The 12,403-nt window shown below is 48.2% G+C and overlaps 1 protein-coding gene across 3 annotated transcripts in view; it reads left to right on the top strand.

The window, feature by feature from the left end:
• The window catches only part of afap1 (actin filament associated protein 1), an 84,504-nt gene extending 73,138 nt beyond the window's left edge, over positions 1-11,366 (top strand). For 2 of the 3 annotated variants that reach the window (XM_080791970.1, XM_080791969.1), the window contains exons 13-17: positions 538-667; positions 3,672-3,836; positions 4,167-4,360; positions 5,283-5,450; positions 7,088-11,366. In XM_080791970.1, the coding sequence (XP_080648096.1) occupies positions 538-667; positions 3,672-3,836; positions 4,167-4,360; positions 5,283-5,450; positions 7,088-7,114 (684 nt within the window). In that variant the 3' untranslated portion in view covers positions 7,115-11,366. Of the gene's footprint in view, positions 1-537; positions 668-3,671; positions 3,837-4,166; positions 4,404-5,282; positions 5,451-7,087 lie in introns of all 3 variants that reach the window. The other variant, XR_013965956.1, reaches the window with a different exon arrangement.
• The last annotated feature ends 1,037 nt before the right edge of the window (positions 11,367-12,403 follow it).

Below are 12,403 nucleotides of genomic sequence, written 5' to 3'. Positions count from 1 at the left end.
CAAGTGCTGACATTTTTGCCATACCGTGTCAGATCCCGTGTCTAGGTGAGACATGACCTCTGACACGTTCTAAATGTCTCAATAGAAGAGCATGCAGGGAGACAAAATACAACCCCGATTGCATAAGTTGACCAGGGTTTAAACATGGACCTTTATAGATCTTTAACCTTTGAAAGTGTCAAATTAAACTGGTCCATTTGGTTTCATTTAACACTCAAGAGTTCAAGAGTAACTTATTTTAAACTTTTTAACATCTGCACTACTTAATTTACAAGAAGTCTACACAATTACAGAATGTAGACGAATTGTTATCTCCTAATGGTACCAACATCAATACAGCATGGGATTTTGGACAACAGAATAGTCTGAGAGGCTAAATCTCATCAAATGGTGCATATGTGGCTCAAATGACGAATAACTGATGGTCCTTGATACTGTATGAAAAGGGTTGAAAACGACTGCCATAACTTATTATGTTGAGATATTTTCAAGAGTCGCGAGTGCTGTCGAGTAACTTTCTCTTTCTCCGCCAATCAGCTCAAGGGAAAGAAGGGCCCAGTAGCCAATGGGACGGCGTCTAAGCAGAAGGCGGAGCAGAAGAACCTGACCAAGAAGAACGGTGTTAATGGAACCAACGGAGCGGCCACCATCAAACGCAAGGACTCCAGTAAGCTGTGTGTGTGTGTGTGTGTGTGTGTGTGTGTGTGTGTGTGTGTGTGTGTGTGTGTGTGTGTGTGTGTGTGTGTGTGCTGAACACTAGTAGACAAGTAGACTACATTGTTCTATCTCAGCTATCACTGCTGTTTGCCTATCTGGAGAATAGTTTATATCCTTGACCTGTAATACCTGTTCGCTCAACTGTCACACACATACATATTGCATATGTCACCAGTGTGTTATCCAGCCCTCTCTGTGTGTACACATTACTGGCTCTAAAATCATACCTAAAAGGTGTTTTCATTTAATTCTTTCAAACACGAGTCTTGTTTGTGTCTGTCTGTCTGTCTGTCTGTCTGTCTGTCTGTCTTACACAGTAAAACCCTCAGGGCTCATTTGACTCTAAATTCACCCATCAAATGAACACTGCGCAATTTACTGTACGCAGGCAGGCAGACAGACAGGCAGACAGACAGACAGACAGTGAGTCTGGCGCCCCTGCCCCAAACCTCACCACCACCGCTGATTGCTTTCTAGCAGCAAAAAAAAACCTACTGAACCCTCATCCCCCACAGAAATCTGGAAAATGCAGGAATTTCCAAATTGCTGTCGGTTTGTGCAGCAGGAGTAAATAAATTGCGAGAGAGAGAGAGCTTAATTCGGCGTCTCCGAAAGTCCTGCCCCTGGAAGCCAGCGTGGTGTCGCCGCGCGGCATGGTGGCAGACCCCCGAGCGGCATGGTGGCAGACCCCCGAGCGGCATGGTGGCAGACCCCCGAGCGGCATGGTGGCAGACCCCCGAGCACCGCGCGGCATGGTGGCAGACCCCCGAGCGGCATGGTGGCAGACCCCCGAGCACCGCGCGGCATGGTGGCAGACCCCCGAGCGGCATGGTGGCAGACCCCCGAGCAGCATGGTGGCAGACCCCCGAGCGGCATGGTGGCAGACCCCCGAGCGGCATGGTGGCAGACCCCCGAGCGGCATGGTGGCAGACCCCCGAGCGGCATGGTGGCAGACCCCCGAGCGGCATGGTGGCAGACCCCCGAGCGGCATGGTGGCAGACCCCAGAGCAACAAGAACAATGCAACTCAGCGTACTGTACATCACCGTTTCTCAATGTCTGGTCCAGGGACCACCAGAGGTCGAAATATAGACCCTTACGGGTCTGCAACTCCCGAGAGCATCCGATGGGTTATTCCTGCGAACCCAATTTACACTTTTAGATCTGCAGTATTGATTCTACGAATGGAACCTATAGTTACAGACTTGTGAGAGTCAAATTTAGACCCCCTAAAGGAACCCAGAGAGTCCGTAGAATCCTCGTTGAGAACCACCGCCCCCTAACCAATCCATCCGTACACTCTCAGAGTTAACGGACCTGCCAGAGGGTACACTCTCAGAGTTAACGGACCTGCCAGAGGGTACACTCTCAGAGTTAACGGACCTGCCAGAGGGTACACTCTCAGAGTTAACGGACCTGCCAGAGGGTACACTCTCAGAGTTAGCGGACCTGCCAGAGGGTACACTCTCAGAGTTAACGGACCTGCCAGAGGGTACACTCTCAGAGTTAGCGGACCTGCCAGAGGGTACACTCTCAGAGTTAGCGGACCTGCCAGAGGCTATTTGGACTCCACTGGTGGTTCCGCGTACCCGGCGTTGAGAACCGGCGGGTTCATGCCTGTCGGAAGAAGAACATAAATGCTTGTGGCCGTTGGGTGGCGGGACGCGGCCGGGGGAAAGAGGGAGAGTGTCGAGGCCGTAAATCGGTGCTTGTTGACAAGTGTGTGTTTAGACGGATACGTGTGAACGAGGACAGATTGGACCGCTCTCAGCCTCTCACGCCTCCTCGTCTGCGGCGCCACAACCCTTCAAATAATTGTAGTGGAGTACAATGTCTGTACATATAAGTACAATATGTGTCTCTGAAATGTAGTGGAGTACAAGTAAAAGTATTGGAAATTGGAATTACTCAAGTAAAGTGCATATACCTAAAAATGTACTTAGTTACTTTCCACCACTGCCCGCCGGTCCCTCGCCGAAAGTGGGAATTCCGAATGTCTTGTCAAGTGGGATTTAAAAGCACTTTGCATATTTCCATCGTCAGCCCAAATAATTGCGTTTGAGGTCGAGAGCGTCACTCCATGGTGGTTGGATTCGTGGGAGACACACACACGCGCACATGCACGCACACACGGACGCGCGCCCACTAGTGATTGGAGAAATGTGGGCAGACTAGATACAGTTATGTAGGACATTGCTGTGTGTGTGTGTGTGTGTGTGTGTGTGTGTGTGTGTGTGCGTGTGCACGTGCGTGCGTGATTAATGACAGTTTGGTGCTGTGGTGAAGAGGAGTTTACTGGGTTTGTGGATGGTTCATGTCTTCTCTTTGGCCTCTGTGAACGAGACATTGCCTGCCCCTTTTGTTTTGTTTTCACTCCCTCTCTCCCCCTCTCTCCTCTCTCCCCCCCTCCTCTCTCCCTCCCCTCCCCTCTCTCCCCCTCCCCTCCTCTCTCCTCCCTTCCCCTCCTCTCTCCCCCCCTCCTCTCTCCCTCCCCTCCCCTCCTCTCTCCCCCTCCCCTCCTCTCTCCTCCCTTCACCTCCTCTCTCCCCCCCCTCCTCTCTCCCTCCCCTCCCCTCCTCTCTCCCTCCCCCTCCCCTGCTCCCTCCCCTCCTCTCTCCCTCCCCTCCTCGCTCCCTCCCTCCCCTCCTATCTCCCTCCTCTCTCCCTCCCCTCCTATCTCCCTCCCCTCCTCTCTCCCTCCCCTCCTATCTCCCTCCCCTCCTCTCTCCCTCCCCTCCTCTCTCCCCCTCCCCTCCTCTCTCCTCCCTCCCACCCTCCTATCTCCCTCCCCTCCCCTCCTCTCTCCCTCCCCTCCTCTCTCCCTCCCCTCCTCTCTCCTCCCTCCCTCCCTCCCTGCCGGACTATAGTAGGTAGACTCATGGACAAGACTCTCACTAGTCAAGACTCATAGACTCTCTCTCTCTCTCTCTCTCTCTCTCTCTCTCTCTCCACCAGACGCAGAGCAGTACAAGTACGGTAAGAACCGCGTGGAGGCGGACGCCAAGCGTCTGCAGACCAGGGAGGACGACCTGATGAGGAGGAAGCAGGACATCCGGAACCGACTGACCCAGCTGAAGAAGGACCGGAAGGAGCTGCGCTCTGCCCTGGAGGCGGCTGCTGGTGAGAGGCCCACACACACCACGCGTCTCTATGTTGTAACCCCATTTTAACCTGAGATCAGATTCTAGAAATGACTTCTACATCCTGACACTTTTCTGAAAAAGCTATGTTTCTATGTCAGTCGTTTTTTTAAGGTTTCGTGACATTCATTTTCATTTTTCCGTTTTTGTTTTAGGTTTTATGACCTCATTTACACCCAAAAAACCTGAACTTTGAACATTCAGTGGATTTGCCGTGGTCTGGAGTTTTCTCTGGGGCTTGGAAGCCTTTTGAGCTGAAATGATAAAACTGGTGGTAAAACACATCTCCCCCCCCCCCCCCCCCCATCAGGCAAGCGTTCCCAGGCCTCGCTGACGGAGCGCCTGAAGAAGGTGGAGGACGAGCACAAGCAGAAGGAGGAGGAGCGGGTGACCCTGGAGCTGGAGCTGACGGAGGTGAAGGAGAGCCTGAAGAAGGCCCTGAGCGGAGGAGTGACCCTGGGCCTCACCATCGAACCCAAGGCCCCAGGCAGCTCAGGACCCCAGGTGGGTGGGTGGGCCCAAGGCCCCAGGCAGCTCAGGACCCCAGGTGGGTGGGTGGGCCAAACGTAGCCTGGCTGAGAGGTTTATGATCCGGTCTGGGGAACAGATGATGACTCACGTCATGTCGTAGTCATGGTTTGTAGTCATCCGTCGATGTGTTCCATAGTTGGAGCCCGTTGGAAATGCAATGTCGGTCGCGGGAGAAGTGGAACGTTCCAGGTAGAGAACTTTGAGGAAGAGAAAAAAGAAGGCGACCGCGTGGTTTCCTTCTTCCTCGCTTCATTGGGAGTTGAACGGTGGATCATACGTTAGCCATGTCGGTTAGCCACGTCGCTAAAAGTGGTCCGTGTTTATAAATGGAATGGGCGCTATAATGTAATGGATTAAATAACCCTTAACTTAACTATAATGTAATGGATTAAATAACCCCAGGCAATTTAAATGTTAAGCCGACAAAGCCAACGCGGATGGTGACAAATCATGACAATACACACAATTGTTTGGACCGAACAAATAATTAGAAAGAAGAAAAACAAAAACTAAAAGTGTCGTACCCTTCCCTTTTTTTCTTAAAAAAAATAAAGTTTTTGTTCAACCTCCAAAAGATATCACTTACTGTACATCTTACACTACATTAGACGGCTACAGTGGCGGCGATCAGGGGTATAGAGTGGCCGGTATAGAGCAGCTGGAGGTGAATCGCAAGGTTCCTGGTTTGAACCCCGGAGTTAGTGTCGGTGTCCTTGAGCAAGACTCTGAACCCATAATTGCTCCCGATGTGCAGGTTGGTGCCTTGCATGGTTTCCTCCGCCATCGGTGCACGACTGTGCGTGTGAATGAATGGGTGAATGCAATGCACGATCTCTGTGTCTCTGTGAAGCGCCTTGGACGATTATACCCAAATGAATCCGTTGTTTGGTTGCAGTCTCCGGTGCTCCTGCGGCGGAACCAGGAGTCGTCTCCGTTCTCCAGCGCTGACACCAGCGACGCAGAGCCGTGCTCCCTGCCCGTCAACAGCGCCTCTCTGCTGCGCCGAGCGCACGGCGGCCAGAAGCCCCCGCCTGTCAGGGGCCACGTCCTGAGGAAGGCCAAGGTAAGCTCCCGCCTGTCAGGGGCCACGTCCTGAGGAAGGCCAAGGTAAGCCCCCGCCTGTCAGGGGCCACGTCCTGAGGAAGGCCAAGGTAAGCCCCCGCCTGTCAGGGGCCACGTCCTGAGGAAGGCCAAGGTAAGCCCCCGCCTGTCAGGGGCCACGTCCTGAGGAAGGCCACGGTAAGCCCCCGCCTGTCAGGGGCCACGTCCTGAGGAAGGCCAAGGTAAGCCCCCGCCTGTCAGGGGCCACGTCCTGAGGAAGGCCAAGGTAAGCCCCCGCCTGTCAGAGGCCACGTCCTGAGGAAGGCCAAGGTAAGCCCCCGCCTGTCAGGGGCCACGTCCTGAGGAAGGCCAAGGTAGGACGCGGTGGTGGTGGTGGCAAAAAAACTAAAAAAAAGTACTCGTAATTTTTTTTTGCTTGATTAAAAGTATGCAACATACAAATACTCTGTTACAAGTAAAAGTCCAGAATTCAAATTGTGCTTGAGTAAAAGTACAAAAGTAGTGGCATCAACTTGTGACTTAAAGGTATATTCAGTGATTTCACTTAATTCAAATATCACTTATTTTTTTGTTTTGTTGTGACAATCCTCCCTACTATAGAGTGTGCTGACCATATAAGGAGTTAACCGTAGGTTTAGTTTTTGGCTAGGTGGCCCAGCCTTCATCCAATCGGGATAAAGAGGGGCCTTCCGCCAATCATGATCAAGCGGGGGCGGGCCTTGGTGTGTGTGCTGTTGGCCTTTTGCGTGTCCCCCCACTGTAGTGTGTGCATGTGCACATCTTGTTACCGGGGCGGACCGGGGGGTTTTCCCAAATCACTGAATGCTCCTTTAAAGTACCAAAAAAGTACTCATTGTGCAGAATATCCCATTTAAAGTTTTCAAAACATCTTTTGAAAATAGCAGATCTACAAGTTTGTAGATCGGCTATTCAAATATATCAAATGGCCGAAATTAAGGCCAATAAAATCATTGATGCGGCAGATGTTTAGCAGATTTTTGAAATACAAAAGAAATATGAATGTGAGTGTTCTCTCCAGAGACTATTTACGTTTGTAATCTGTATACGTTTATTATCCCACAGGGGAAATTACATTTGATTGGGTAGGCCCTAATATTATGATTGCGGGGAACTTTTTTTGGGTAGTTCTTATTCTGGATGTGGTTCTGGCCGGATGACTCCGAATCAGTGACTACAACATGACATAAGATGTCATCACACAGCCATTTAGTAACACAGACCAGGCTTTCCTCCGAGGTGGAAAGCCTGGTGACGCGAGGTTGGGTCTGCTCTCAGCCCTCCTGTTCCAGTGGGGGCGCTTATGTTTTCATTCCACTAATCCCCAATGTTCACACGTTCTAAATGCCCCTGCCGACAGATTCGGGAGCTCAGCTCGGAATCTGTTCTCGAGAGATTACTATACACCCACACACACCCTTTGTCTAAGTACTTTAAGAGCACTAAAAATGGGATGTTTTATTCCCCTTTGTTTATTTTTTGCTATTCGGTCCCAACGCACATGTAACAAAGTATACGCATCTGTGCAATGAGGTACACAGGACACGTATAGACGTTTGACAAATGCACATGGGAATGTATTCAATTAACCGGTCGATCTCTTCCGCTTCTGTCTTGCAGGAATGGGAGATGAAGACCGGAACATAAAGCGACCCAGCGCGTCGTGTCACGTCACGTCTTAAACTTTTTACTCTGTTTTGAAAGGTGTGTGTATATATTTATTTAAGACCTATTTCTACGATGACAGAGGATGCGAGAGAGGACACAAAGCATAGCGTTCACGTTGCTACGGATGGACCAACGAGTGTCACTGGTTTAAATGGCGACTGTATCCCCCCCCCCCCCACACACACGCAGGAGTGGAAGCCATGTTGTTTTTGTTTAGCCCAGTGGTTCTCAACGGCAGGTTCAGGGACGACCAGGGGTCCATTTGGTTCCATTTGTAAGCTCTTGGGAGTTACAGAACCGTAACGATCCATTAGGACAGCGGTTCCCAACTTTGCTGTTACCACGGACCGACTGACGGTTTCCAAATAATTTTGTGGACTGGCGCGGCATTTGGACAGGTGGACAGGTTGCAAAGTGACACATTAGTTTCACTGGGTTTACGTTTTCTGATAGTTGTACGTTGTTTCATTAGCGTGAACGTGACTAAACAGGACAGCTTGTTGTGACGCATCTGATCATGAACACACAGATGCCAAGGATTCGACAGTGAGGTTACACCTCACGGAAGTGGCACAGACTCGAAGCTGTGTAAAACCCACAGTGACATGACATCACTGACGAATCCTTTGGTGTCTTCATGCGACAGAGTCAAGTTCTCTCCACTTGGAAGCTTCTAGAATCTAGATTCACTGCCGGGAAACTGAATTCCCGTCCGCCTTCTCGCGTACCGGTGGTACACGTGTCCCGCGGAGCAGCACCGGTCCGCGTGCCGGTGGTTGGGAACCCCTTCATAAGACCCCCTGGGTGGTCTCCGGGACCAATGTTGAGAACCAGAGATTTATCCTACTATGTTATAATCCTATGGAGCATGCTTGGTGTACTATGTTGTGCAACTTGTGCTGTCCGCTGTTCTTTCCTTTCAAGCATTTTTAGCTGTGTTCTTTGTTTTAGTTTTTCTATGCAAATCTTTTCAGAGTCACACGTTTTTTTTTAGGTCGTATTTATTTGTAAATGTTTAAAGAAGAAGAAGAAAAAAATTTAGCTTCCCTTTTCTTTTCTTTGTTTTGTTTATTTATGTGGATATATTTAAAAAAAAAATGTTCTCTGGAAAAGGAAAACCCTCCCATGAACACCGTTTATGTCCTATAAGTATATATAGAGAGAGAACATGATGTCACACGTTGAAAGTAATAGCTGAAAAAGGTCTCTCAAGATGGCGCCACCTGTCCATTGAACTGGATGGACGCTGGGGGCGGGGAGGTCACTCATTCTACATAGACATGTCCCGTATGGCAGAGGCTCCCAAACTTATTCGTGTCAAGGACCCCCAAATTGACACTAATTAACCCGTGGACCCCCATTTGAAAAGATTTGCCAGGGACCCCCAAGAGAGATGTTTACGGCTCTAGCAGTGATTCTCAACCTGTTTAATTTCAAGGACCCCCAGTTTGACATGCATTAGTCTATACAGACCCCCATTTAATGGCATTTCTATCTCTGCGATCCCAATTTATATTGTAAAATCAATGTTAATTTAACTCTGAGAGTGTATACAAATGGAACTCTCAGAGTTGCAGACCCATTTTGGTTCCAAACTATCATTTAGCTGAGGACCCCTTGGAAGTCCCTCAAGGACCCCTGGGGGTCCTTGGACCCCACTTTGGCGACCACTGCCATATGGGATGGCCGGGTACGTGCCTGACATGCACCAGCGCCATCATGAGGATGCTGTTTCGGCAGGTGGAATCCAACTTCCATGGAATCCGCAGTGGTGGAAAAAGTACTCACAGTTTTCTGAAAAAGCTATGTTTCTATGTCAGTCGTTCAAAAATAGCAGACCTACAAGCCCTACAAGCCACCGAGTGGCGCGCTATGAGCTTGTAGATCTGCTATTTTTCAATAGCTAAAGCACCAAAACACCAAAAGGGGTTCGCGCCCAAAATGGGTTGACTAAATGTATCAATACTGCAATATGGAAAAGTCCGGAATTCAAAATGTACTTGAGTAAAAGTAGAACGTATTGACTTCAAAATATACTTAAGTACTAAAAGTTTAAAGTAGTCATTATGCACAATATCCCATTTCATGTATAAAAATCCTTTGAAAATAGCAGGTCTACAAGGTCACAGCTTGGTCGTGAGCTTGTAGATCGGCTATGTTCAAGTAGCCATGGCTGAAGTGGTTAATATGCTTTACAGTAAGTAACTAGTAACTAAAGTTTTCAAATAATAGTGGAGTAAAAGTACAATATTTGCCTCTGAAATGTAGTGGAGTAGAAGTAAAAGTACGGAAAATTTGACATACTCAAGTAAAGTACAGATACCTCAAAATGGTACTTAAGTGCAGTATTTGAGAAAAATGTACTTAGTTAATTTCCACCACTGCGAATCCGCTTTTGTGGGGTTACGGTGGGCACGCCAACCTGCTGCCCGGGTCATCGTCGTTCCGCAGCACCGGTTCTGCTGAGCCAACAGTGGGCCCACAGGGCACATTCCACGCCCTCCCCCGGACCCATCTTAAAGTTTTAGAATAGGTTGTTATCACTAAAACCATTCGCTTTACCAGATAAGGCTGCATGCGAGCCATACCGAGGAAAACTTCACATCGGGGTGGTTTGATTTTCCCTTCGACCTCGTTACTGGTATCCCTGGTATCCCAAATGTCTTTGAGGCACATTCTTACACCGTCATCAATCAATATTATGATGACAGATGTACAAACAGTTGCTGTAAACTCCACTTTGCTGTGTTCCACTCAATCAGACACTGACTTACATGCATGGTTGGATTGTGTGTGTGTGTGTGTGTGTGTGTGTGTGTGTGTGTGTGTGTGTGTGTGGGGGGGGGTTACTATATCACCCCCCCTCCCCCTCCCAATGTTTTTCTTTACAAATCGAATCCTGCATGTACAACCACACACACGCGCACGCACACACACACACACACACACACACACACAGAGTTTATTATATGTGTTTATTATTATTTTCTGGGTGGTAATAACAAAACTATACTATACAGGTTCTCCATATTAACTAACTTTACCAAGGTGCTTTGTCTAGGTTCATGATGCAAGTGGCGTTAGGATGTCATCTCATTTCCTAAAGGCACATTCTCTATTTTTCTTGTTTTCTTTTTGTGGTGGTGCATTATGGGGCAGGGTATGGAATCTAAGGGCTAATTTAGTCTGTTTCGCTCGACGCGTTGCATCACGTTTTGAACACCTGCTGTTATTTCGTCGAGAGACGCGGTCCTGTCACTATGTGTAAAGGCTTTGTTCAGACCGCTTACAAATCCCATTTGTTAAAAATATGGGTTTGTTTCATCCACCAGTGTACATGTCTTCTGTTCCATATGCTGTCAGATGGCGCCCCCTGCAGGCCTGTTAGTGTGCATGTTTTAGCATGGAGCTTTATATTGTCTTGCAACGTCACTCTAGTCTGGACTCCACACAGGTTCTACTGTATCTGGGTGTACCATGTATCGTCACTGTTTGTCCAAAATGTCACTTGTCCAGAGATGTGCATTTTTTTGTAGTCCATACCCGTTGGGCGATATGACGATATATGGTTCTCAAACTGTAAACTCTTCTCTCACTGTTCCTCTTGGGGGTTCCAAATGGACCCATGCAGCATCTGCAACTCGGAGAGTGTACGGAATGGAACCAAATGGACCCTCGCAGATCCATTTGGTTCCATTTATGCACTCTACGGGTTACGGGGGTCCTTTTTCAAATGTTTAAATTGAGAACCACTGAAGTAGGGCATTCATTTATGAAAAAGATATGGAGATACGAGCTTTCTAGCCTGGCATCAGCCAGACTGATCACGTGGATTCAGCACACACGTGTAGTGAATCCACATCAGCTAATGCCAGGCTACAAGTTTTCCACTCGCATCGACGATTTGATATAGTGGAAACTGCATTATGTCCCAAAATAACTTTTCAGCATTCAAATAAAAAAACATTGCAAATGCAGTGGACAGACAAAGCTCCAAATGTGTCGCTTTGCGCCATTCTTCGAGCTCGCGGATCTGCTACTTTTGGTGCTTTTTTTGTGTGGCGCTGATCAAGCAGGGAATTCATTTACCAAAAATACAAAATAATCACAACACGGAAATGTTTCCACCCGACAGTGACGATATACAGTAGCAACTGCCTGGGCGTACAGTATGTCTATTAATGTGAACTCCTTGTACATAGCTTTGCTGGATGGGACAGGCATGGTGTCTGGGGTGGGAGGGAGAGGTGTGGGGGGGGGGGGGGCATAGGGAATAGGGACCGATGCAATGTCTGTTCTGCACCTTATACTGTAGATGTGTTCTACTTCTGTTGTGTTCATTGACTCGGACAGTCCCCACCTCGGCGACGAAAACAAGCTTGTATATACAATGAATAAAACCTTCTACAAACAGAACCTGCATGTTTGCTTCTTATTGGCTGATATCGGTCACCCTGTCTACTCTAGAACAAGCATTGCACAAAGATAATCAACTCTAGAACAAGCATTTCATGGATATATCTACTCTAGAACGATGTGAGATACTGCCACCTACAACTATGGCTATAGGCTATTGACAATATTTATTTTAGGTTTGTGGTACATTTCCTAATTGAATCTTCATCAAATGAATGTATACATATGCTTAATTTGTCTGGTTTTGTTATTTCTAATAAATCTAAAAATCATGCAATGTAATGTAGTTTCCTTTCAGCTTAAATGGAACCAAATGGATCTGCAAGGGTCCATTTGGTTCCATTCCGTACACTCTCCGAGTTGCAGCTTTCAGCAGAACAGCTTACTGTGGAAGTTTTTACTTTGAAATGTTTTGTAGTTTCTGAGTTATTTAACTTAAACGCCTGTCACAGCCCCCTGTAGTTGGGCTACTAGGGCCTGTGTGGTTTGTTTCAGGTAGGCCTAGTCTGGTGCTTCCCACAGGTCCTGCCGAGTTGCTGATCAGGTGCATTGGGAGCACCTGATCAGTGTTCCCAGGGTGCACTATAAGAGGCTGGGTGTGTCCATGAGAGGCCTCTTTTAGACGGCGACCATCTCCATATAACACGTCAAAGTCCTGTTGCGTTCTCATTTTTTTGGACCATTTAAATGAGAACGCACACTTGAATGAAAACGCTACAAAGTGCATGCATATACATGCCAGGTCGCTAGGTGGCGCGTGTCCTTGTGGGGTCCGTGTGACGCAGCGCATATATAAACCATAGACATAAGACATTCTGGGTTCAAGTCCCCTGAAGAACATTTTCAATGTCC

The sequence above is a fragment of the Protomyctophum bolini genome (genome assembly GCF_963924005.1).
Source record: "Protomyctophum bolini genome assembly, chromosome: 20".
Lineage (NCBI taxonomy): Eukaryota > Metazoa > Chordata > Actinopteri > Myctophiformes > Myctophidae > Protomyctophum > Protomyctophum bolini.
Note: the sequence above shows the minus strand (reverse complement) of the source record. Positions and strands in the feature narration are given on the sequence as shown.